Source organism: Emys orbicularis, chromosome 1 (assembly GCF_028017835.1).
Source record: "Emys orbicularis isolate rEmyOrb1 chromosome 1, rEmyOrb1.hap1, whole genome shotgun sequence".
NCBI classification, from domain to species: Eukaryota; Metazoa; Chordata; order Testudines; family Emydidae; genus Emys; species Emys orbicularis.
Window position 1 is genome coordinate 219653597 of NC_088683.1, and position 26206 is coordinate 219679802.

General features: G+C 40.1%; 1 protein-coding gene across 5 annotated transcripts in view; it reads left to right on the top strand.

Moving 5' to 3' along the window:
- Positions 1 to 26206, top strand: part of DMD (dystrophin) — a 1466768-nt gene that overhangs the window by 1383836 nt on the left and 56726 nt on the right. For all 5 annotated transcript variants that reach the window (XM_065405744.1, XM_065405758.1, XM_065405751.1 and 2 more), the window contains 3 exons: positions 11950 to 12024; positions 18802 to 19003; positions 23854 to 23939. In XM_065405744.1, the coding sequence (XP_065261816.1) occupies positions 11950 to 12024; positions 18802 to 19003; positions 23854 to 23939 (363 nt within the window). The remainder of the gene's footprint in view (positions 1 to 11949; positions 12025 to 18801; positions 19004 to 23853; positions 23940 to 26206) is intronic.

The following is a 26206-nucleotide window of genomic DNA, read 5'->3' on the forward strand; positions in this document are numbered from 1 at the left end:
GCATTGGCATTTTACCTGCAGAGAACAAAACAGATCAGAAAGTCACTTAGACTCTTCATTGTCATAGTGGAAAGAGTATGAGGGGAAGCTATATCCTCTTAGAGAATCTCCAGGTGGATCTCTTGCTGTATCCTACTGTAACCGTACCTCAGAGGGTCACAGCTGAGGATGCCAAATTCAGGACAAACTGCTGAGAAATAGGGCAAACAGAACCCAAAACTGGTGGTTATTCTCCCATAAGATATACCAAACCAGCCACAAAAGTAAACTCCTGTTTCACCACATTGGCTAACAAGAAGTCATAAAAGCAGTTTCCTTGGGCATTCCAGTTCTTATATCCCCACCAAAAACAGTGGATTCAGAGATGAGTGGTTCTTTACAACCAGTCTCATCAAATGAAAGGTTCTTCTGATCCCAAAGGACTAGCTCAGGGGTGGGCAAACTACGGCCCAGGGGCCGCATCCAGCTCTCCAGACATTTTAATCTGGCCCTCGAGCTCCCATCATGGAGCGGGGTCCGGGGCTTGCCCTGCTCCGGCACTCCAGCTAGGGAGTGGGGTCAGGGGCTTGCCCCACGCCGCATGGCTCCCGGAAGCAGCGGCATGTCCCCCCTCCAGCTCCTACATGTAGGGGCAGCCAGGGGGCTCCACACACTGCTCCTGCCCCAAGCGCTGCCCCCGCAGGTCCCATTGGCCAGGAACTGCGGCCAGTGGGAGCTGCGGGGCAGCGCCTGTGGACAGGGCAGTGTGCAAAGCCGCCTGGCCGTGCCTCCGTGTAGGAACTGGAGGGGGAACATGCCGCTGCTTCTGGGAGCTGCTTGAGGTAAGTGCTGCCCGGAGCTTGCACCCCTGACTCCCTCCCGCGCCCCAGTCCCACCCCCACCCCAGAGCCCGCACCCCCAGCCGGAGCCCTCACCCCCCCGCACCCCCCCGTACCCCAACCCCCTGCCCCAGTCTGGAGCCCCCTCTGGCACCCTGAACTCTGACCCCACCCCAGAGCCCGCACCTCAGCCAGAGCTCTCACCCCCTCCTGCACCCCAACCCCCAATTTCGTGAGCATTCATGGCCCGCCATACAATTTCCATACGCAGATGTGGCCCTCGGGCCAAAAAGTTTGCCCACCCTTGGACTAGCCACACACCTAGGTCAATATGCCAGTTCTTTAGTATCTAAAATCTAAAGGCTTATTCATAAAAAGAAAGAAAGGTGAGAGTTAAAATTGGCTAAAGGAATCAAATACATACAGTAATTGCAAAGTTCTTAGTTCAGGCTTGTAGTAGTGATGGAATAAATTGCTGGCTTAAGTAAAGTCTCTGGTTGCTTCCAAATCATTGGAAGGACCCTCAGTCCCTTGGTTAGAATACTCCCATTAGTTTAGTCCAGAGGTTTGAGCAAGAAAGAGGAAAAATGGAGGTGTTTTCAGGGCCTTTTATAGCTTCAGCCATGTGGAGGGAATCCCGTTGTTCTTACTGTGGAAAATTACAGCAACAAGATGGAGTTTGGAGTCACATGGGCAAGTCACATGTCCATACATTTCGCCTAGTCACAGCAGGAAATTCGTTAAGTGTAGAGGGGCATTTCCCATGGTCCATTGTCAGTTAAATGTTCTTTTGATGGGCCACTCAATTTGAATAGTCCCTCCAAGATGTGCTGGCTAGCTACTTTGTGGGCATTACCCCAGGAGCAAACATTTGAAATCCAGGTATAGCGCCAATATTCATAATTTCAAATACAAAAATGATACATGCATACAGATAGCATAGTCATAACCTTTTCATAGATATCTTACGTGCCACATTTTGTACAAGATTCGTTGCAAATATATAATAGTGGTTGCACCAATTATCTATATTGTCATATTTTAATTAGATAATGTCACACCTACTTTGTCAGTTAACACATTTTCCTTCTCCACATTGGGTAAGAGCTCACTCCACAAAAGCACAGGCAGCCTCAGTAGCATTGCTTTATAAGTACCCTGCTTCATACTTGCAAAGCAGCTACATGGAGTTCTATCCACAAGACATTGGACGTTATGCCTTGGTCCAAGCCTTCTCCACTGACACATCTTGTGGGACAGTAATTCTATGAGCATTTATACCGCCTCCACCCTAATACCTCCTTCTTTCTGAGTACTGCTTGTCAGTCACCCACAGTGGAATACACATAGGGACAGCACTTGAACAAAGTGAAGTTACTTACCTTATTGTAACTGGAGTTGTTCAAGATATGTGGTTCTTATCTGTATTCCTTTGCTTGCCCTCCTTCCCCTCTGCTTTGGGTCATGACTGGATTCATGGTAGATAAGGAACTGGAGAGGCAGTTGGTCTGCATTGCACCTTGTATCCTGAGCACAGTACACAAGGAGAGCAGGGACCAACTGACACAATTTGCAAGCATTCCTTGGTCTCAGGTACATGCAGCATATGCATACCCCACAGTGGAATCCTGATAGGGACCACACATCTCAAAGAACTCTAGTTACAATAAGGTAAGTAACTTCCCTTTATTAATAATGATATTATCCCTTGTCATCTTCAAAGCACAGAAGGAAATTGTGTCAACTATGATTAGAACTCAAGAGTTACAGACTTCCACTCAGGCTCAGACTGCTAAACAATGCTGCCTGCCTCATTTCTTTTCTGTGTACCATTAACCTTGGCTGCATTTTTTTATAACCTTTTTAAGGAGAGAACACCCTCCCCTCATTGGTTTTATATAAGGAATGTTTCACCAGGAGGAAATATAAGGCAATGTCTACACTGAGCTTTCGTTGTTAAAACTTTTGTTGCTCAGGGATGTGAAAAAAACACCCTCCTGAACCAGAAAAGTTTTAACAACGAAAAGCACCAGTGTGGACAGTGCTTCGTCAGCGGGAGACACTCTCCTGGCAATGAAGCTATTGCCCCTTGTTGGGGGTGGTTTTATTTTGTCGGCAGGAGAGCTCTTTCCTGGCAACAAAGAGCGACTACATTGCTTACCCTACAGTAGTGTGGCTGCAGCGGCACAGCTGTGTGCTGTTGTAAGATGTGTAGTATAGACTTAGCCTAACTTTACCAGCTGATCTGGCAATCCCCACTATTTTGAAGGCTATGTGAGACCAAACTTTAGCAAAACAAAAACACTTTAACAGTCTGGTGAAACCTGGATGTTGATTGGCTGGGAGTGAGATTTTAATATAATACAAACAGTTCTAAATTCTGTTAGTTAGGAATTGTTGGAGAAAATATTGACACCTTTTTCATCAAGGTAGCCTAAATAGCGCATGGTATCTATGCACAGCTCTTTGAGAAGGTCATAGGCATTGTACAAAACTTCCAGTTTTTCAAATGTGGTTCTTTTTCTTTTTTCCTTCTCCCACCCCCAAAAAGGGGCAAGGAAGGTGAAACAATTGGTGTTTACCATTGCAGGTCATGTTTGAGGATCTGACAGCATGGAATTTAGTTTCTGCACTAAAACAAGTTAATTGCTAACTTGTTCCATTTATTAATTATCACCTGAAGCATTTAAATTCCTGCTTTGTTTTCTTTTACATAATAGCCAGGGACTGGGAATTTCACTGAGTTACCCGCAGGATCACGTGGCACTGTAATGTTTTGTTGTCCTTCAGGAAGGACACTTGCATTGTGTCGATGAGCTTTATTGTGACTAACTTAAAATGTATACATTCTTTTAAACTAAAGAACACAGTGGTTCCCAAGTTGAAATGGCTTCCTGAGTGACTCTCTAATTAGATTTTTTTAATGTCTGCCAAGCTTGTTATATGAGCAGCATTTGGCAGGAGAGAGCTTGGACCATCCCAGAAACATTTAATCATATAGGCAGCTTAGTCTGTGTCAGAGGACAGTACATTATTGAATGAAACATCCCAGTCATTCAGCACTCTTTAACAGCTGGGGCAACTGGTCTTTTCAAGAAAGACTTTGAAAAACAGTTATGTAACATTTTCACCGGGATATAGTGTCCAGACCATAGATGTGAAACATTCCTCCCTGTCAGACATTTCATCTGTTATTGGAATCATTCTTTGTCATCTTTTTTTTAAAAATTACATGTTTTTCTTTGCTTACTGCTCCATACAATAAGGTATATGTATGTAAGGAATCTGGTTTTAGCATTGAACCAAAAGAATTTTCCCACCCTCCCTCAAATCCATATATGAAAACTGCAGTTAAACCTGAAAAAAATGGATTTTTAATAGTTTTCCTGAGAGGCCAATTTCTGTCTTTCTTAGGCTGTGTCTTGACGCTGTTATGTTACTGTTAATTCAAGGAGGTGGCTCAAATTTTCAATGCTAGTCACCTTGCAAATAAAAGACCTTCAGCTGACCATCCACTGCCAAAAGGATTCACTCAAACTCATGCTGTTGTATGTTGTTATTGCAGTTGAAAAGTTACAGTCGAAGCAACAAGATTGCAAATGCATTGAAGATGCGGCTGGTAGTGCAGCTCAGCTTTTTCAAGTTAGAGATTGATTCCCATGTGTTTTATGACTCCTGCAATAGAGTTGGTAGCAGAATTGTGCTACAGAATCTAAGCTTCCTTTTTTTTTTTTTTAATGGATTTCTAACCTTTATGGTTGCAAAGGTATAGCCAGAAACAGTTAACTCTAAAGGAGGCGTGCACGTTCCCACTTGTCTCAATAGGGTATTGATTCCAAAACCTAATGATAATCATTTACATTTTAATATTTAGCTGTTTCACTCAAGATTATTTTACCAGAAACACCTATTTTATGTGTTTATTCCATACTTCCATACCATTACCTCCACTTTGCTGGGTATCAAAAGCTCCAGCTTATCATATGGCAATTTATACAATTAATTTGCGTGTTTTCAGTACAAAAAATTGAAAACATAGAGGCAGAGAAAAATAAGATGAATTTATTCTGAATTTTTCTAATTTGACTGCATATTTTGTAATTCCAAGGACCCTCTAGAGCAGGGGTCGGCAACGTTTGGCACACGGCTCGCCAGGGTAAGCACCCTGGTGGGCCGGGCCAGTTTATTTACCGATCGTGGCCCCCACTGGCCGCGGTTCGCCGTCCCGGGCCAATGGGGGCGGCGAGAAGTGGCGCAGGCGAGCGATGTGCTGGCCGCGGCTTCCCGCCACCCCCATTGGCCCAGGACGGTGAACCGCGGCCAGTGGGGGCCGCGATCAGCCGAACCTGCCGCGTCAGCAGGTAAATAAACTGGCCCGGCCCGCCAGGGTGCTTACCCTGGCGAGCCGCGTGCCAAACGTTGCCGACCCCTGCTTTAGAGGGCCATACTCTTTCCCACATAGGATATCCATCAATTGGGTAGTAGTTCTTGGTCACTAGCATATAGGCATGCAAATTGCTTGATGCTTTAGGGTGCTGAGGTCTTCCTTATCTGATATTTGTGTTGTCCATATCTTCTTCTAGAGGATCTGGAATCCCTTTGATTTAAAGTTTTACGTATGAAAGGAGCACCACTTTTTGTTGCGTAACTTGTAGTCAGTTACCGAACCTGTAGGAAGACATTTGATCTGGGAATCTGGCTACTGCATTAGTTGCCATGGAGCTGATGGAGAATCTTACGGCACCTGTGATAGAGTGTGTAGCACACGAAGAAGTTATTGAAGTCATATTTAATATTTTTTGCCAGGGATCATTTAACCTTCATCAACAGCTTCTTGAATTCTTTTAGCTAGGCAAGGGAAAGCTTCAGCTGAACAGTAAAGCTGAGGTGGAAACTTGCAAGGATTACAGAGCCCCCTCCCTGAGACTCCACTCCTCCCTGCCTCTTCCTGCCCTGCTCCGCCCTTTCCCCCTAGTGCCAAACAGCTGATCAGTGGTGGGCAGGAGGCGCTGGGGGGAGAGGGAGGAGCTGATCAGCGGGTGGCTGGTGGCTGCTGAGCACCCACCATTTTTTTCCCCATGGGTGCCCCAGCCCCAGAGCACCCACAGAGTTAGCACCTATGCTTCTGTAACATAATCATGCTATGAATGCATCTCCCTTGGAGAAGGTTTATCCCCCTCTGAACTGAAAATGTTGTTTCTGGATGTATGGACAGCGAATCCTGATTCCTTTTCCCTCTTGGATGGAAATATGCTTTTTAGTGATTCCTGTATGTTCTTTTCTTCAGTCTGCTTCATTCCAAGAGACTAGGTAACCCTTGTCACCAGTGTTGCGGTATACTTGGGGGAAAAGATGTTCTCAAGTAACTGTTTCTCTCTTTTAGGATTGCCTGGAGTCTGAAAGTTACCCTCTTGAGAGATAAGGAATCCGATGATATATCATTGGAGTAGTCAGAGTCCATTTCTTTTGGGTTTGGCCTTGTTCAGCCTCCAGGCACCCATGATTCAGATAATTTATAGTGTTCGTTTTTTTTTTTACTTACCTCCTTAGTTTTCCTATCTGTTTTCAGGTAAAAGACGTTCAGCGGGTGACCTTTAGTGGACTCTTTGGGTGAAAAGGCTTTTCTCCTTTATGACCAAAATCATAGGGAGAATATCTGGGAAGAGGACAAGAGCTATGGATGATCCATACTACAGCTAGATGAGTGTTTGGCCCTTTTTTCTGAGTAGGAAGACTTGCCCTTAGAGTAAGGGCTTGTCTACACTGGCAATTTACAGCGCTGCAACTTTCTCGCTCAGGGTGTGAAAAAACACCCCCCTGAACACAGCAAGTTTCAGCGCTGTAAAGCGCCAGTGTAAACAGTGCCCCAGCGCTGGGAGCCACGCCCTTTGTGGAGGTGGGTTTTTTTTAGAGCGCTGTGCTGTGACCACACAAGGCACATTAAAGCGCTGCCACGGCAGTGCTTTAGTGTTGCCAGTGTAGACTAGCCCTAAGAAGACTCTGCTCTGACATGCCCTTAGAAGTGTATTTATTTGCATTAGTGATAATCTTACCCCCTTGAACATAAGAACAGCCATACTGGGTCAGACCAATGGTCCATCTAGCCTGCTATCCTGTCTTCCGACAGTAGCCAGTACCAGATGCTTCAGAGGGAATAAACAGAACAGGCAATCAGCTAGTGATCTATCCCCTGTCACCCATTCCCAGCTTCTGGCAAACAGAGGCGAGGGACACCCAGAGCACAGGCTTGCATCCTTGACCATCTTGACTTAAGGCTATTTATGGGCCTATCCTCCATGAACTTATCTAATTCTTTTTTGAAGCCACTTATGGCCTTCACAACATCCCCTGGCAACAAGTTCCACAGGTTGACTGTTTGTTGTGTGAAGAAGTACTTCCTTTTGTTTGTTTTAAACCTGCTGCCTATTAATTCCATTGGTTGACCCCCTAGTTCTGTCTTATTCAAATTCTCCACACCAGTCACCAGGGCTGGCTCTAGTTTTTTTGCCGCCCCAAACCTCCGGGAGCGCAACTGCCGAAGCAACAAACAAAAAAAAAAGGTGTCCGGAATGCTGCCCCTGAAATTGTGCCACCTAGAGCCAGCCCTGCCAGTCACAATTTTATAGATTTCTATCACATCCCCTCTTAGTCGTTTCTTGGTAGATTGCTGCTCCAGTTCCCCTCTCCACACACACAGTGCACTCACTGATGCTTGAGTTAACCACCAGCTGAGGAATATGTTTTGTTGCCTTACTATGCCTGCTGTCAGTTACTTCCACTGCTGCCAGTGCTGAAGCTATTTAAGGAGGCAAGACTGCTCCCCTAACTTTCTTCTTTTCAAGCTTGGAGCTTTGTTAAACTGGATCAGCTTCTAGCAGCAAGGGCATTTTGGTCCCATGGAGGAAGGTGATTGGGGGGAGGAGGGGCGCTCTGGCTGTTCCTCTATGCCGTGATTCGCCAGTTGCAGCAGAGCCCCAAGCGAGGAAAAACAGCTACAGGAATTTCTCCAAAAGAGAAGAGAAAAAAGGTAGAGAAAGGATAGAAGATAAAAGAAAATCACTGCTGGAAATCCCAGAGATAAAGACTATGATAAAGAAAGAGGAGCTGTAAGGTACACAATAGCCTCTGAATAGGGCCAGACATGTCTGGAGAAAGCCGCCAAGCAGATGCAGGTTTCTGCTAACTGACAGGTCTAGCTACCTTTGTTGTGCAAGAAGCAGCAAACACATCATCTCAAAGGAATAACACGTTTCCCCCTATGATCTAACTTGGAATTTGAACTCTAGTCCTCCAGTTGTAAAGTGCCAATAAACTACCCTGTGAAGCCACCTAATCTTTTGTTGTTTGAATAGCAGCTGTTGTCTGAGCATTGAGCTGAATGCCATTCTGCTTTCAGATCTTGAATATGCAGATGGCTTGGTCTTGTTGGCTTTGGTGAATCGCTGCAGCTGATGGCCAGTCTGGTTGGGCAAGAAGCAGTATACGCTGGTCTGGTTATGAATTCAGATAAAACTAAGTACCTGGCTGTTACCATCAAGCATCCTCCAGCTCCATATTATAGCCCACTGAATGTTAACAAGGCAAGACATTGAACAGGAGGCTGGTAGTGGTGGCAGTGGCAGTGGCTCCCTTATAACCTTGAGCTTGGTGGTTAGGGTGCTCACATGGACTGTGGGAGACCACAGTTCAATTCTCCTCTCTGCCTGTTGTGGAGCAGGGATTTGAGAAGGGTCTCCTATGCTGGAGGAGAGTGTTTTAGCCGCTGGGCTATGGGCTATTCTAGCATGGGTTTCTAACAGTCTCTCTTGTTGAGCTATTCTGCAGTGTGTAAAATACTTGAATAGTCATTAGCACAGAATGAGAGTGCCTCTCTAGCCTGGTGGTTAGCACACTCTTAGGACAGGCATGTTTACCCAAGTTCATGTTGCTGCTCCAATACTTATTTAATTATTTAAACACAGTGGAACAGCTTCAGCAGGAGAGACTGAGACACCTATACTAGAATATTTCATAACCCCGCGAATGGGGCACTCTCCTGCAATATCGGAGTCCTCTTGCTGCTGCTTTGTCTCTCTAGCCCTACATTTCCTTTGCTTTTATTTTTAAAAAGTTCCGGGCGGGGGAGGGGAATGACTAAAAACAATTTCAGGTGACTAAAAACAATTTTTTGTCAACTTTTTCAGTTCACCTAAATATTTTGAAATGTTTGGTTCGACTCAAATCCATTTCCCCTTGGTTTTTGGAACTGCCAGCGAATTGAAAAATCAGTTATTCGTTAATTTCTAAATAACCCTCCACTAAGAGAATAGAGGCGATAGAGGTGGTATGTTAAGATCAGAGCAATAGGGTAACAAGGTTTCACAGCACCATACATTGATATATTGATACAAAATAACTACTGTTCTTTCCAGTTCAGGTAACTTCCTTCCAGAGTTTACAGCTTCTCCCTGAACCAGCACCACTTGTATTCCATTTCTGTATTTTATGCTTTGTAGGTTCAGATGCTCAGCAAGCAGCATTTCTTTTAGTGAATGGAAATACAGTGTGTATTGTGTTTGCAGAAAAATGGATGGAAAACATAAATGACTTCATAGACTCCTCAGCAGTAGGACCGCAATGTGTATATAAAATGTAAATCATAAGCAGAGAAACTTCATCATCCTGTGCAACTGGCATTTAATGACTGCTTAGTCCTCTGGTAAAATGCTAGCCAAAGCCTTGTTTTTGTCACACTACTCACTCTTCCCCATCTCACTTCTAACAAAGAACGTTTGCCCCTTCTTGTCCTAAAATTACAAGGTGTTTTTTTCAGAATAGAAGTGCAGATTTCCAACAAGTGTACAAAGTGAAATTGAAGTCTCAGTACCGTAGCAAAGGAGTATGTTATTAATTTGCCTTCAAGACAGATTAAGTTACTTTGTTTAAATACACAGTTTATTCCAAACTACATTAAGGTTTATGGACCGGTCAGTATTATAGTGAGTTAGAGTTGGCAGGAACAATACATTAGAGAGGTGCCATTAGAAAGGTGCACGGAATTGTGTAGAGAGAAGGAAATCAGCAAATACACAATGATGAAAGCTGCCAACTTCCTCTACAAGGCAAGATGCTTTGGGTAGAGCATTTTACATACCTAAGTAGAAGTTAGATACCATCTATCAAATAAGCAAACCTCAGAATACTCTCACAAAATAGCTTAATGAAAATATATTATGTATTTGGGATATCCCCTTTGGTACTCAAACATCTCTAGAATTCTAAAGTGGATTAGATGGATGGATATATAGACCTGAGATTCCACTTCGGGAGTAACTCTTTGCACATATGTATCAGTTTACACCTTCAAAGCACTTTACCAACATTAACATATTAGGCCTCATGATGTCTCTGTGGGGAAATTGAGATTGAGGGCATCATCTTGAAAAAGCATAGGCCCCTTTTGCCTGCCCAAAAAATGTGAGTGCTGTAGCACACTTAGGTTAGCTGATGGATTTACCAGGATTGCAGCTGCAGTTAACTTGTTAAATACCTTTGCTTGCCATCACAGTCACATAGTGTGCACATATTTGCATCCAGATCTCAAGCTTCTGTAATTAAAATTTTGGATTTGAGAAATTAAGTGATTTGCCCAAGACCACACACAGCAAATTGGATCAGAGCCAGGATTAGATAGAAAGGGTTTCTATCCTTCAGTCTATATTTCTGTTTCCATTTAACAATGGTCTGTTACACTGCCACTGGTGGTAGGTATATAGGAAATGAATCGGAAGACGACTATCTGATCATTAATAATTCCATGGCAATTTTCCTAAGATTAAGGGTATTAACACAGGTTTCTTCCAATTTGGTGATTGTATTCTATTTGCCTAATATGGCCCCTTTGGTTTTAGTTTTACATGGTATTATTCACTTCTTGTCCCAAACTTCCTTGTGCTGTTAAATAGCTGCTGTGCTTCACCCCAAAGATAGCTATATGTCACTGTTGAATAGGATGACAAGACAGCAAATGTGAAAAATCGGGACAGCGGGTGGAGGGTAATAGGAGCCTATATAAGAAAAAGACCCAAAAATCAGGACTGTCCCTATAAAATCGGGACATCTGGTCACCCTACTGTTAAATCATCCTTGTATAGCCCTTGCCAATATCACAAGTTGCTGAGAGGTTTATCTAATGGTTGTAAAATATAGTATTGTTACACCCCCTCCCCCATGTAACTGATTTGGTCTGTAGCCCAGCTGAGAAGCAGAGATTTTATCTGTGCTGTCCTGATTTTAGAAATAGTTTTTCAACTTTGTTCAGGTTTAGTAGGAAATTACAAATATTTTGGTGTTGTTAACCATGATGCTATATCTTTAAATGATAGAGCTGGAATAACAGCATTGTTACAGCCTTGTTACATAATATGTTTCTTGGCCACTCTCATTCCTGTCCGCCTCTGAATAGTAGGAGCCAGTCAGCTCATTACAACTTCAAAAGAGCACCTGAAAATCTACCTCTCTGGATAAATCAAAGGAGGAGTAGACTTGCGAAAAATCTTTTGGATCTTGGAGCATGGCCTACACTTTCTTAAACACAGCACTAAGTGAAACTGACTAACTTCAGTACATTACAAAACTGGATTGTATCCTGTTGCTTAGGTCCCCCTGTGCAGAACCTAGCAGTAGCCTATCAGTTTTATCTGTGCAGAAATCTCTCTTCCAGCTGCCCTAACAGGGCATATATTAAGCAGAGAGGGAGGCATTCAAGATTCTTAACTCTCTTAAATTGGTCACAACCTGAGAAGATGTGGTATCTTTACAATAACATGAAATGCAATTTTTGATTATTATGATGTTTTAGGTGCCATGGAATTCAAAATATCATTGCACCCAGAGCAAGACAATACTCTGTTAAATGACTGTTTTGCTTGTTTTCTAAATGACTATTGATAATTATTTATCGTATTGATTATTGCATTAGAAAACTAATTTTTAACAGATTTCTTCCCCCCCCCCCCACCTGTAATTTTTCACACATAAACCAGAGGGTATTTTCTTGATTTAGATTTATAACCTGATTTGTTAGCAGGTCTTTGAATCCATATGCTTTTCTGGTGAAACAGTGATTCTTTCTTTAACTTTCCCCTTGTAGCTGACCTGAACAATGTCAGATTCTCGGCTTACAGAACTGCCATGAAACTTCGAAGACTGCAGAAAGCCCTCTGCTGTAAGTATATGCCTGTACTTTATAGACTTCCTTCTAGTCTCTTCTGCCAAAAGGGCAAACCTGTTTGGCAACTTTTAGAAAAAGAAAATATCTCATGAACAAAAGTCTGTCCACTGCATGAACACTTTGGACCAGTATCATCGTCACTATGTTCCAGTGTTTTGTACCACTCAAACCTACCTCAAACAAAGTTAAGACAAAAGTATAAATTTGACCCTAAGTTAACAATTTCTAAGTGTGTCCTATCTTAGCCTATTTAGGTATTTTTGCCACCCTCATTACCATAGTGCCTGAGAACGTCTTACCACTGCTTTACAGCTCCGTTAATGTCTAGAGCATTCTGTACTGGCATTAATCTTAAACATAAGTATGAACCCAGGGTCCTGGGTGGGCTTGTACAACCCACACTGAAACCTGCACCACCACATCTTCATTGCTAGTTTTAGCCACACTAGCTAAATTAAAGCTAATGTGGGTATGTCTACGGGGGCGGCAATCACACCTCTGATTGCAGTGTACACATACCCTGTGTCATACTTGTCTGTGTAGTCACATTGGCTAGTTACCTACTTTATTATGGATTAAATAATGTAGTCATAGTTTCCTTATTAGACCAATCAAACACACAGTATACAGTTTTAAATGCCATGTGAAACTGTCGTGTAATATTTTAACTTTATTCATTCACTTTTAGTTGTAGACAGAGTTTAATTTCTGGGATAGTTGCAGACATGTTTCTACCGTCTCTTCTGTTTCAGCCTGGGATCTGTGTTCACATGCTCTTTGGAACTGTGTCAAACCTCAGTATCATTAAGCATATTCACTATGAGGCTGAGGGAGGGGTGAGTTAAAGTGAAGGGTTTCACTAATGCACAGAGTTAATCCTTGAAAGTCCTGCATTAATGAACACTTTCAACAGTAACTGAAAATTCTGGCAGCATAATGAAAGATGGGAGAAGAATTGCCAAATCCCTGGAAGCCCACACAATGTTTCTAAACTCCTATAATTTGGAATGTTTTGCCAATATGAATATAGTGATAAAGAATTAGTTACGAAATTCTTAGAAATATAAATATCCATTCTTAATATAATTTCTCTCCCCCATTTCATCCCCTGAAAATGTGCAAGATAGCAATATACCATTCCCATCTTTTTCGGGTTTTTTTTTTTTAAATAAATAAAAATATACTATTTGTAGTTGCCAGACTACTTCTGAAGATGTAAACACCAAATACAAATATGTTCCAATAAGTTGTGTCCAGCCACAAATCTGCTGTGCTTCTTACTTGGAACTATACAAACTTATTTAATTTTTGTATAGTATAGACTTTTTAAGGTTTATGTTTTGCATCAGTACTAAATTTTATAGAGAGTTTCAAGAGTGGGATAAGAACTAAACATTATTGGGCTTTTCCATTACAAAGGGGAGTCTAGAAAGGTCTGTAGAATAAATAGAATGGTACAGGGTCAGAATAAAGTGTTGATTTCCCATGGGAAATTCACTTCAAGAAACTGTTTATGAATTGCATGGTTCTCATTCTCACCAGACAGCTTGAATATATAAGTGTAACAGACACTTTTGTGCCTGAACATATGAAACCTAAAATACTTTGGGCAAGATTTGGATCTTGTTTACCTAATTCCACACCTGTGTAACTCTGTTAAGTATGATCAGAAATAGGTTCTTAGACTTTAGAAATGTTAACTATCTGGGTGAGAACCTGGCTCCATTGATGTCAATAGCATAACTCCTACTGATTTCAATTGGACCAGGATTTCACTCCCAGTGTTTATAAAAGCTTTTTCTTGTGTTTATCTTCTGTCCATTCAAAATAATAAAGAAAACTCGATGCTGGATTAATCTCATATTGTGCTGCTGCTTCCACATTTTTTAGAAATTCTCAATTTGTTAGACTAGCTATTGCAGGACAGCTGTTTCTTCTATAAACATTTAAGAACTGCCCTGCTATATGATTATGTTTATACTGGCACACAATTCCTTCTTTCTCATACTGTCAAGTTTATGGTACAGTTTGTCTTTATATAAGTGTTTACTTGAGGGCAAGTGAAGATTTTCTGAGATCCAGATGTTTTAACAAACATGCAGTGGCACCTACACTAAATACCTAAGCACATTCTTCACGCTTTCTATCCATAGAGAGTTGTTTGAGGAGTCTGGATAACTATGTTTGTACTCAGTATTTGAGAAGCAATATTCCTGCAAAGAACAAAGACACCATAATTAAATATTCTTATTTTACAATTTCACCAGCATTTGTGAACCAAATTTAATTATGCAGCAAAGTTATTATTGAGTTTCTTACTGTTTCTTTTAATTTGGCATTAATAGCAATTGAACACTATTTTGGATCTCAAGGCATCAAGTCATAAACAAGAGAGTTCAAATTTCCAATTGAAGTAATTGCTTTCATCTCCTTCCTTTTTTACTTCATCTTTGAAACTTGTCGAGGAAGGAGAGAATTCTTGGATTGTTTTCATTTTCTGCAAATCCACCAAATCTGTAAAATACAAGACATCTTTGTCTTTTGAGGTTTGTTTTTATTTCCCAGTCAGGTTATATTTACCTCATAGAAGGCCTTGAGAGCTGGAGATATGTCCTGTTTCCAAATGTCAAAAATAAAAATGCTTTTAAATAATCAACTATACTTAGACTGTTTATGTTTTGTGCCTTTACAGGATTTTGGGAAACTAAGTGTAAGAATGAGTTTAGTATAGTTTTTTATTAAGGCTAAAAAGAGAAATGCAGAAAAAATGGTGATCCTGCACAAATAAATTCATGTGCTGAGAAATGTTTGCACATGGTATTACCCTGAAATATTCTCAGATGTGGCACCAGCCTCCCAGCATTACAGCATATTATGTACACGCTAGATATAACCATTTCACCATTGCTTTTAAATGTACATCCCCTTTGATAATCACATCAAAGCATGTTAATTTTCTTGTGTATAGAATTGCTTTAAAATATATCCTTTTTAAGTGCAATCCACATCTGAACATTATGATGTCAATAAAATTCACTTTGCTCTACAAACTTCTCCTGGAGATTCAACAAAAGAAAAATATGCAGCAGTTTCTCTACCAATTATCTTATTTTGCTCTATATATACTAACTAAATTAAAGGATCACTTACATATCAACAGAGAACATCAGGTTTACTCATGGGATGACCTTGCATTCTGTGAGATCCCTGTATGATTTTAATTACCGGCCATATTTAGTTTTCCTCAATTTCGGTATGTGATTACTACTGAGTATCTTTTTCTTACTAGATAGTCGTCAACTTTCTCCCTAAAACTTGCCTCTCGTGCATTGTCCTTAGATTTTCCCATGCTTCAGATCAGATTACGAGTGCCATTTTACAGGATGGGTCCCCCCTTGCCCATGTCTTTGATGGAGAATGTGAGTTGGCCTTAAGCACATACTCCCACTTCTGTCGCTCTCTTTAAAATCCAAAGTATTGTTTACCATGGGTGGGATACAAATATCCTAGAGGCTGGTCAATGCACAAACTGTGCCAGCTTATCTAAAATAATTGGCTGAGCCTTACACTCAACTTGATGGAAATTCTCTATTTGTCTGTTAAGATGTAACACAATGGCTTTTGAACACTGCATCCAAAAAATTCCAAAGCTTCAGGGAATATTCTAGGCATCAGTGGGCAGGACCCTATTGATTTTTTGTGAAAACTGGAAAACCGGAGTGTATGCAATGAGCTCAGCCTACAGAAACTACACAGTGTGCAACCCATTGGGTTTTAATTGATTGAGTTAAAACCAGTGCAACCCCCCAGGTGGACACATGTACATTGATTTACAACTCTTTTGTATCTATTTAGTTGACTGCATTAAGCCACGTTATGGGGGTTACGTCTCAGGATATGATCATGCATGTGAGTCCATATTTTGGGAGGAGTCTGAGTATTAAATCTCTGAGGGGAAAATGGACCCCCAGTACTTTTCCCACTAAGCTCCTGATGCCTTTGTGAGGGGAAGTCCAGGAGGAGTAGAAGTTGTCCTACAGCAGAGTCTGGTGGCATACACCCCGATGTGTTATTAGACACCCATATATCATTGACTTCAAGACAAGACCAAAGGTTTGATAAATAAAGAGCACAGTTAAAGGATTTTAAGATACTGCCACTTATTAGTGTTAAAAGCTTTCACAAAATAGAATGACCCATGTTTATCTGTAGTCACATGTATAATTAAGCTGCCACCCAGATGCTTGAGGGGTTCACTTAATTACCATTGATTCATTGTCACAGAGGAACTGAGCATTCAGCCTAAAGCTAAAGTTAAAGGTGTTGTGAACGCAGTGCTGCATTTCCAATTTGGCTAATAAATTGTTATTAGAGAAAAGCATCTTTCTATGACCCTTAGAGATGAGGCTGATAAATAGGCTGTTGTTGAACAAGACACACACCTTAGGAGAGTTACATTTTTTAAATGTCAGTAAATGAAATACAATCTCCAAAATAAAGATGCTTTATATTAAAAAAAATACTAATTTCAAAAATTGAAATGTATTCAGTCTGTAAGCTAAATCTTTTAGTATAACAATAGAGACATGTATATATCATTACATACTTTATTTGCTTTAGGATTTGGGTATATTAGGCGTGTAGGCTAAGATTTTCAGATGTCCTTAAGGGATTTAGGAGCACAAGTTCCTTTGATTTTTTCAATGAGATTTGTATTCTGAAATTCCATAGGTACTGCTGAAAATCCCATCCATATTGTATAACCCCTTGCAAATTATTCAGTGGCTGAGTTTGGACAGCTAAAGTAGTGTCCTGTTAGGACACAAAGAGCCAGATTCATCCTTGATGGAATTTTAAGTTGCACCAGAAGTGAATTTGGCCAATGTGACAATAAGTTATTGCTTCACTGTTAAAATCTGTTAAATTGTGAAGTATTGTTGCTTGTCAAAGCTCATTAAAAATCTTTTTCAAAGAGAGGAAGCATGGTCTTGTGGTTAGGGCACTTACCTGGAACTTGGGAGATCTTGGTTCAGTTCCCAGTTCTGTCACCTAATTCCTATATGACCTTCACTTAGGGCCAGATTCTTCCATCCTTAATCACATTGAATTATACCATACTCTGTGATTATCCCATTGAAATCAACTCAATGTGAGTAAGAATATCAGAATTTGGCCTTCAGTCTGTCTGGTTTGCTTCCTTATCTGTGAAGTAGGCAAAACAATACTTCCACAGTTCATGGAGGTGGTGTGGAGATAAATTCATTAATATTTGTGAGGTGCTCAGACATTATGGCAGTGAGTGCAAATATAGATAGCCCTCACTATCTTGCTTTCTTGTATGATCCCCATTTCATTTTAAAAATCATCTCTCATAACACTCAAAATTGTTATCCTTTAAAGCTTAGAGGCAAAATACTTCCCTCAGTCAATTGATACTGAACTGCTTTTTATCTTAGTGGGAGGTGCATTTAGAGATTACGGGTAATAAGTAGAACTGTGTAAAGAACAGAAGTTCCATTTATTGAAGGATTTTGAATTTTCACTTCATTTTGTATCAGAACAAAACACAAAATTTTCAAAGCTCTCCAAAAAGAAAAATTCTGGGGGAAAAATTGTTTCAGATTGATTGAAATACTTCATTTTGACAAAATTGTTTCATTTTGGTTTTGACTTATTTTGTATTACATTGTTATATAGAATACAAAGAACAATTGACACAAAAAGTCAGTTTGATAGAACCGCATATTCCGATAAAATATGGCCCCCCTGAAATTTCTCCCATCATCTTTAGTAATTGGTATTTTATTTGCCAAAAGTAATGCTGTGATGGAAATAGATGAAAACCTCATTAAAGTTGGCATGTTCTAAAATGACATAATGTTCAATATGTTTTTAATCAAATACTGTCAACAGGAATATAAAAATTAAATTACATGATTTCATGTTTTATATGCTTTGAATAAGATATTTTATTTATATAGCATCCAATAGTATGGTAGATCTTTTACAGAGAATATGAAACTATTCTCTGACTTATACAATTTACAGTCTAAGGCCTCATCCTGCAAAGCCTTAATGCAGTGGTTCTCGGACCAATCAGCACACAGCTGCGGCCCATGGGACATCTGCAGGGCCATACAGATAGTGTGTGTGTGTGTGTATATATATATTATATATATAATGTGTGTGTGGGGGGGGGGGGGGGGCGGCGGATGGGGCCACATAGAGAAGTGCATATGCAGTCCACAATGGTAAATATGTTGAGAACCACTGGCCTAATGCATGTCTAAGGGTACGTCTACACTTACCTCCGGGTCCGACGGCAGGCAATCGATGTTCTGGGATCGATTTATCGCGTCTTGTCTAGACGCGATAAATCGATCCCGGATCGATCCCGGAAGTGCTCGCCGTCGACGCCGGTACTCCAGCTCGGCGAGAGGAGTACGCGGCATCGACGGGGGAGCCTGCCTGCAGTGTCTGGACCCGCGGTAAGTTCGGACTAAGGTACTTCGAATTCAGCTACGTTAATAACGTAGCTGAATTTGCGTACCTTAGTCCGAAGTGGGGGGGTAGTGTGGACCAGGCCTAAGGCAGACTCCATTAGAGTCTGCAGGATTGGGGCATAAAAGGTTATTTTCAGACAAAGGGTTGGGGAAGGGATGAAAGCTTAAGAAAATTGTAATCAAAATATATTATTGTCGGGTGTGGGTTAATACTTGAAATGACTGAGTATTTTATTGTTGTAGTTTATTATTATTTTATTTTAAACAGTGGATCTCCTGAGTCTGTCTGCTGCATGTGATGCCTTGGACCAGCACAACCTCAAACAGAATGACCAGTCGATGGATATCCTTCAGATCATTAACTGCTTGACCACCATTTATGATCGACTGGAACAAGAGCACAATAACCTGGTCAACGTCCCTCTCTGTGTGGACATGTGCCTCAACTGGCTGTTGAATGTCTATGACACGTATGTGCGAGTAGTCTGAGTATACTGTACTAAAGGCTTTAATGACAGTTGGGGATAATGTCTTCCTGGTTACAAAATGAGTGGCTCGGAGCTGGAAAGCCGGTGGTCATAGTGCAAGTTTAATAAAAATAATGGCTTACTGGTTGCACTTAGCTGAATCAATACAACCCTGAGTTAGGCTTGGAGTCCTAAATTGTTTTATTAAGCTAAGAAGTGATAGAGCTGGAAAATAGAACATTCTACTTTAAAATGGTCCGTGTATGTTAGCGTCATTTTTCAGAACTCCATCCCATCATTAAGTTATGACTCTGCAAGGCATTTTTGAATTTCCTTGTTAATACACCTTTATCTTTACCAATTAAGAGAATTATCAAAAAGCAACAGCATAATCTTCATTATATGCGTGCTCACGCTTGTCTGTGCTTCCAACAGTTAAGCCTATTCACGGTGACACATTTTCTATAGCTTTTAGTATGTAATCTTTGATAGATGCTGGAAGGGGGGCCACCTGTGGTGCAATATGCTTGTGACTTTTAATAGTCAACAGATCTGAGTGAATTTTCGTAGGTTAGTAATGTCGCTCCTAAAATTCAGTTTTAGCAAACAAAGACCACTTCAAAGTGGAATTTAGCTATGCTGAGTCCACACTCATGAGTTTACAGAAGATGGGGTAGATTTACTTTGATAGTCTTACAGAAAATCCATTCGATCTGCTGTTGTTTTATCAGCTGCCTCCTAGAGCTCGGACAACTCCTACATTACCCAATAATTAAATAAAGCAGCCTAGTTTTGGATTATTGCTGGATTTACAGTAATAAACAGCTCTGCAAATTCTGTGAGAAAATTTGGCAGTCCAAGCCCTGACTTCTTACTTAAGACTAGAAGTATCTATTAGGTATCCTTAAAGTCAGACACACACTCACATGTCATGTGGCAAAATAAACCTGTGTAGATGAGAGCATGTGCTTTTAATTTCATCAACATTTTGGATTAAGTTAAAATAAAGATCCACAGCATGGGAATACCTCCATGCCCCAAGAATGTTTTTTTCATCAAGTTTTAATCAATGTAATTACTACTTATTGATTTCTGGATCAGAAATTGCAGTTGTCTCCCAACTAGGGTGATTCTATAAATGGAGGACTTCCTATTCTGACTTAATCCACAACAGCCATAGAGTTAATGTGGATAGTCATTCCACCATGTTATATTATGTATTGTGATTACACTAGATTTTTTGCTTTGTTCACAGGCAATAGAGAACAGGCCTAGGTTTAATATTTAGGTTAAAGTTTTTTTTAAATCTACTTTAGTTTTCAGAAAACAAATATCTGATCCAGTTTGTATTTAGACCCAAATATGAATAAAATCGAATACAAATTACAATTCTTCCCAATCAAAAAATGTTAGGTGTGTAGGTGGGGGCAATAAAATCATTGAATCATAGAAGATTAGGGTTGGAAGAGATCTCAGGAGGTTATCTAGTCCAACTCCCCGCTCAAAGCAGGACCAACCCCAACTAAATCATCCCAGTCAGGGCTTTGTCAAGCTGGGCCTTAAAAACTTCTAAGGATGGAGATTCCACCATCTCCCTAGGTAACGCATTCCAGTGCTTCACCACTCTCCTAGTGAAAAAGTTTTTCCTAATATCCAACCTACACCTCCCCCACTACAACTTGAGACCTTTGCTACTTTTTCTGTCATCTGCCACCACAGAGAACAGCCTAGCTCCATCCTCTTTGGAACCCCCCTTCAGCTAGTTGAAGGCTGCTATCAAATCCCCCCTCACTCTTCTTTTCTGAAGACTAAATAAGCCCAGTTCCCTCAGCCTCTCCTCATAAATCATGTGCCCCAACCCCCAAATCATTTTCATTGCCCTCCACTGGCCACTCTCCAATTTGTCCACATCCTTTCTGTAGTTGGGGGCCCAAAACTGGACTCAATACTCCAGATGTGGCCTCACCAGTGCCGAATAGAAGGGAATAATCACTTCCCTCGATCTGCTGCTAGCGCTCCTACTAATGCAGCCCAATATGTCATTAGCCTTCTTGTCAACTTTTTACTCGTATACAGCTTCTCGTCCACTGTAATCTCCAGGTCCTTTTCTGCAGCACTGCCACTTAGCCAGTCGGTACCCAGCCTGTAGCAGTATATGGGATTCTTCCATCCTAAGTGCAGGACTCTGCATTTGTCCTTGTTGAACCTCATCAGATTTCTTTTGGCCCAATCCTCCAATTTGTCTAGGTCACTCTGGACCCTATCCCTAGCCTCCAGCATATCTACCTCTTCCCCCCCCCCCCCTTAGTGTCAAATCCTCCTGATTGCGTCTCCTCAAGACTCTGTCTTGCTAAGTTCAGTCTCATTATGTTTATTTATTTCGTTGAAACCTACTACATTGTAAATTATAGTTTGCGCCGTTGAGGGAAGGAATACTGAGGAAATGGATGCTACAGAACTGGAGGGAACATTGTAGGATCCAGGAATGAGGGAAGGGCATGGCCTTTTACTCATGTTTTGTGTTTGTGTTATCCTGGATGAGCACAGAAAGAAGAGCCAAGGGTCAGATGTATGTACTGATAGGGTAAATAGACAAGTCCCTCAATGATTTTCTTGAATTCATTCTCCTATTAGAGACTCCGTGGCATTAAAAAAAAACAAAACACCCTAATAATTTGCATTTATTATGCTTCCCAACTGTTATTTGTAAAGGTATTGATAACTGGAACACACTACAAATGACTGGTCCAATTTGGCGTGCAGCCTTGCAGCTATTCAATATGTTTCAAATTTGTTTTAATTGGTCAGATATTCATACTCATTTGCAGTTACATGCTAAATTACCTGTTTGTTTTGGGAGGCAGAGAGGAGGGTGTAGCCAACTGAACCAACTCATGCTTCATGAAAGTTCCTATTTAATATACCTTACAGGAAAATCATCATACTACATGCCTCTCCTGTATAATTTGCATGAGGCTGGTATTCATCTGCATGGGTTTCTGGATAATGAATTTGGAAAGGATATGAGGAAGGGGAGGAAGTGCAAAGAAGAAAAGAATAAGAACAGAATGTTGAACTGACATAAGTGAATAACAGATGCTGATTTATGAATAGGAAAAGAATATTTTTTAAAATAAAAATGGGATGTGTTGAGGGATCCAAATTCTGATCTGTTACACCAATGTAAATCTGTAGTGTCTCTCTTCATTTCAGTGGAGTTTTTTTTTACTAAGGTATTACACTTGTATGATAGCAGAATTTGGGCCAATGGATGTAAATGGCTCTTCTACTGATCTTGACAGTATTACAGATGAAATGTATTTATTGGCTGAACTGTTCATATACTGTGCAGCACAGCGTGGGGTGCCTTTTATAATTGCATGCATTAATATTGTTCTTATTTTCAGTGACAATAGTGAAAGTGGCACTTATAGACTGAAAATTATTGATAGATCTCTGCCTAAAGGAGTTGTTAGACATATGCTTTTATTGTATTGTACACATTTTGATCATTTGTTTGGGGGAGCAAGGTTGTTTTGTTTAAATATATCAAAATTTGGATATTATCTGGAATATTATTTAGTGTGAAAGTCTCCCATTGAAAGTAAATTGAAATAAAACTGAGTTCTGAAGTAGGATTTCAAGCAGTGAAGTTGCGTGGCACACAGTCATGGAGGATGTTGTAGATATAGAGAGGCTGCAGAGCACAAGTGGATAGGGGAAAGGAGGATGACTAGAGACCACATATGGACTGCGGTGGGGCCCATACAGGCTCTTTAAAGTGAGTGGAAAGTGTTTGAATGTTACATCTTTGGTGTCACTAATGAGTTGAGGCTAATGCTGACACTAAGCGAAGACATGTTTCAAAATGTTCACCATCTCCCAGTGTTCCCAGTAGGAATGAAGTCAGGCTGCCCTTAGGGAAGAGTGTGGCTCCCTATGCTGTCTGGGATCCCCATCTTCCCTGAAGACATCTTGGCTTCACTTCCATTATAAACAGTGGACGGTGGTAGCCACATTAAAAGATGAAGTGTTTACTAAAGGCACTTTTAGCTTCACTTCCATTGATCACAAAAGGAAATGGCAGCCATTTTAAAAGAGGGCAATTCTTCGTGGAATTTTCTATATAAGAACATTTATTTGTCAGCCCTTGCTGAAGCACTTTGTTATAAATAATAAAAGCGAAAAATAACCAAATGTCTTCAAATGTGGTGACTTTCAGTCTATATGGGAAATTTGAAGAGTGCATTATTTCATTATTAAGATCATTTGGACTAGAAAAATAGACTGGCCCAGGGTGTTAAATTTTTTACAGGGCTCATTTTTAAATTAATATGAACTCTCAGACTAATGAAAGGTTATGTACATGTGAATGTTCAGACTCAGTAAGTGTTGTAATTGTGGGGAGATACACTGCCATTGCATTCATGTCAGAGTGGTTGAATCCCTGATTTAAGTGCAAAACATAGCATTAACTATGGAACAGCAACCAGTTACTTATCTTGGAGCTGTTGATGAACACTGTTTAACCAGTGTATTCAACAGGTCATGTATAAGTTACACAAGAATTAAGTTTTGTGAATAGTACAGAATCATAGAAATGTAGCGCTAGAACGCACCTTAAGAAGTCATCTAGTCTAGCCCCCTGTGCTGAGGCAGGACTAAGTAAACATAGAGCATCCCTGACATGTATTTGTCCAACCTATTTTTAAAAACCTCCAGCAATTATCAGGGCTCTAAGATTGGTGGCTAAGCTTGTGTTTAATTTTAAAAGTTGCATTACTGTCCTAAATAAGACCTCAAATATGTGGATTATATTATCAATCAGTGTTTGTTTTTCTTATCATCAACAGGGGTCGAACAGGAAGGATTCGTGTCTTATCTTTTAAAACCGGTGTAGTTTCCCTGTGTAAAGCACATTTGGAAGATAAGTACAGATGTAAGTCAGGTGTCTTCATTTATATTTTATTTCATTTTAATTTATTTTATTTTTATTTTTTCCTATATATCATGGAAACACAAAAATTCGGGACAGAAAAGTCCTGTTAGGTCTTCTAATCCTTCAGTGAAGGATAGTTCTCTACACTGTATTTTTAAATGACTTGTCCAGTGTAGATTTCTCCCCACTTCCTATAATAGATTAAAGTTCTTTCTACACTGGCCAGAAAAAAATCAATGACAACATATTAGGAAGAAGTAGGGTTTAATATGATTGTCATAGAACGGTATTAAAACTTTTTTCCCTGACCCGTTTAGACAGGATCTAAATGACAAGATGACAAAGTACAAAAACAAATATTTCAGGAAAAATTATATTTAGAGCAACTTGTTGAATAAAATTACAGTATCTTAAGTCTGGTGTCTACAGTGGCAGCGGAATCATACTTGAAAAAATTATATGCAACCACAGTTGCTATGGGTGAACAATAAAGATGTTCACATTCATGAAAAGCTTTTTTGCCATTTTTTTTTCATTTTGTGTGTGTGTGTGTGTGTGTGTGTGTGTGTGAGAGAGAGAGAGAGAGAGAGAGTGAGTGAGTGAGTAATTTAAAAATCAAAGTTCTGCATGTTTTCAATGGACCAAATCCCAAAATCCTTATTTGGAAAAAATCAATTTGAAGCCAATACAAGTTTTACATGAATAATGAATGAGTATACAGTGAGGCCTGGACACTTGACTCATGTGAGTAACTTTATGCACATGGGTACCCTGATGAGTTCAATGGTAATACTCATATGTAGGAGTTTACAGGGTTGGAGCTTGAGCAAGAACTTTAGGATTTGACTCAAGATGTATTCTTAATTCAGCATCTTTTTGAAAATCAAGATTTTGAAAATTTTTACATTTTTTAAACACAGGAATATGGAAATATATTGAACCAACCTCGCTCTTCATTGCAACATTTAAAATATTTTGTAAAATTGGGTCAAATTAAAACATGTAAAACAAAATGTCAAAACTTTTATTTTTAGCTGTTTCCCAGAAAAGGGGTACACTGTTAGGATTATAAAAGTTAGAGATGCGAAATATCTATTAAGATTAATTTATTCCCCTGTGAGTGCTGAATAATGTCTCTCCAAAAAAGGATGCATCTGATTGATTGTAATGTGCAATCTTCCTTTAAGCATTGTAGATGCTTTAATAAGAGGGAAATGAAAGGATGTGCAGTTGGAGGTGAGAAGAAAGGAATCTTCTCCCTGGGGCTGTGGACTTGTTCCACCATTGCTCCATTTCCACTACCTGATGCTGCAGTAGCTCCTATTGTCCTAATGGCTCTCCTTGTTGTGGTGAGTGGAGAGGACAGAAGCATCATAGCAGCTGATCTTTTGACTATTCTCATTCCTGCTCACTGATATGCTCTGGAAGTCCCTGTAGAGTTGAGTTCTGCACAGGGAGTTTGCCACCCATTTGTTCAGCAGAACAGTATTGGTTGTGCTGCCAGAGAAAGTCTCCAGGGCCAGGGAGGTAAAGGCAGGATTTGCCTTGAAATCATGTATTCTGATACCAAATATGAGAAGAATTATATTCTTATACTCTTCTAATTAAAAAGAACCAAAAAGAAAAAATCATTTGTCAAAGCTGTGCTAGGAAACTTATCAGCGATATTGACATTCCTGTGTAATTGCACCCCCAGTGTGGAATGAAATATTAAGGAGGCCACAGCCGTGAAAGCATATTATTACTACACTAGTGACATTTTTTACTCTTTGAAAAATAAGCAGAATTTATTCAGGTCATGAATTATCAACTGGGGTACTACCAAATAAATATTTCAGTTGATCCTAACTTGATTTTTCATTTTATTACAAACTTTAAAACCTCCTCAAAGTATTTGTAGTATAACTAATTCCCAGCAAATTAAATTGTGCTTATGGTAGGATGATGATTCAGTCCGGTAAGGATTCCTTTTTGATAGTGTTTCTATAATAGAACAGGGCTTTTACTTCAAAAACTAAAACTTAATATGATATTAACATTCCCAACTGGTGGTGGGGCTCTGTAACAGTGTAATGTTTCTCTTTCATTTAAAAAATCATCTTGAGTTCATTATATTATGAAATATCAAAGTTAGGGAACTTTTTTGTTTTTCAAAGCAACTCATGATGTGAAACAGAATCAGGTCCTCTGGGCTGTATGTTTAAAGCTGTTCAGACTATATGTACATTAATGTTTAAAAGATTTTGTGAATCAGAGACCCTGTATAC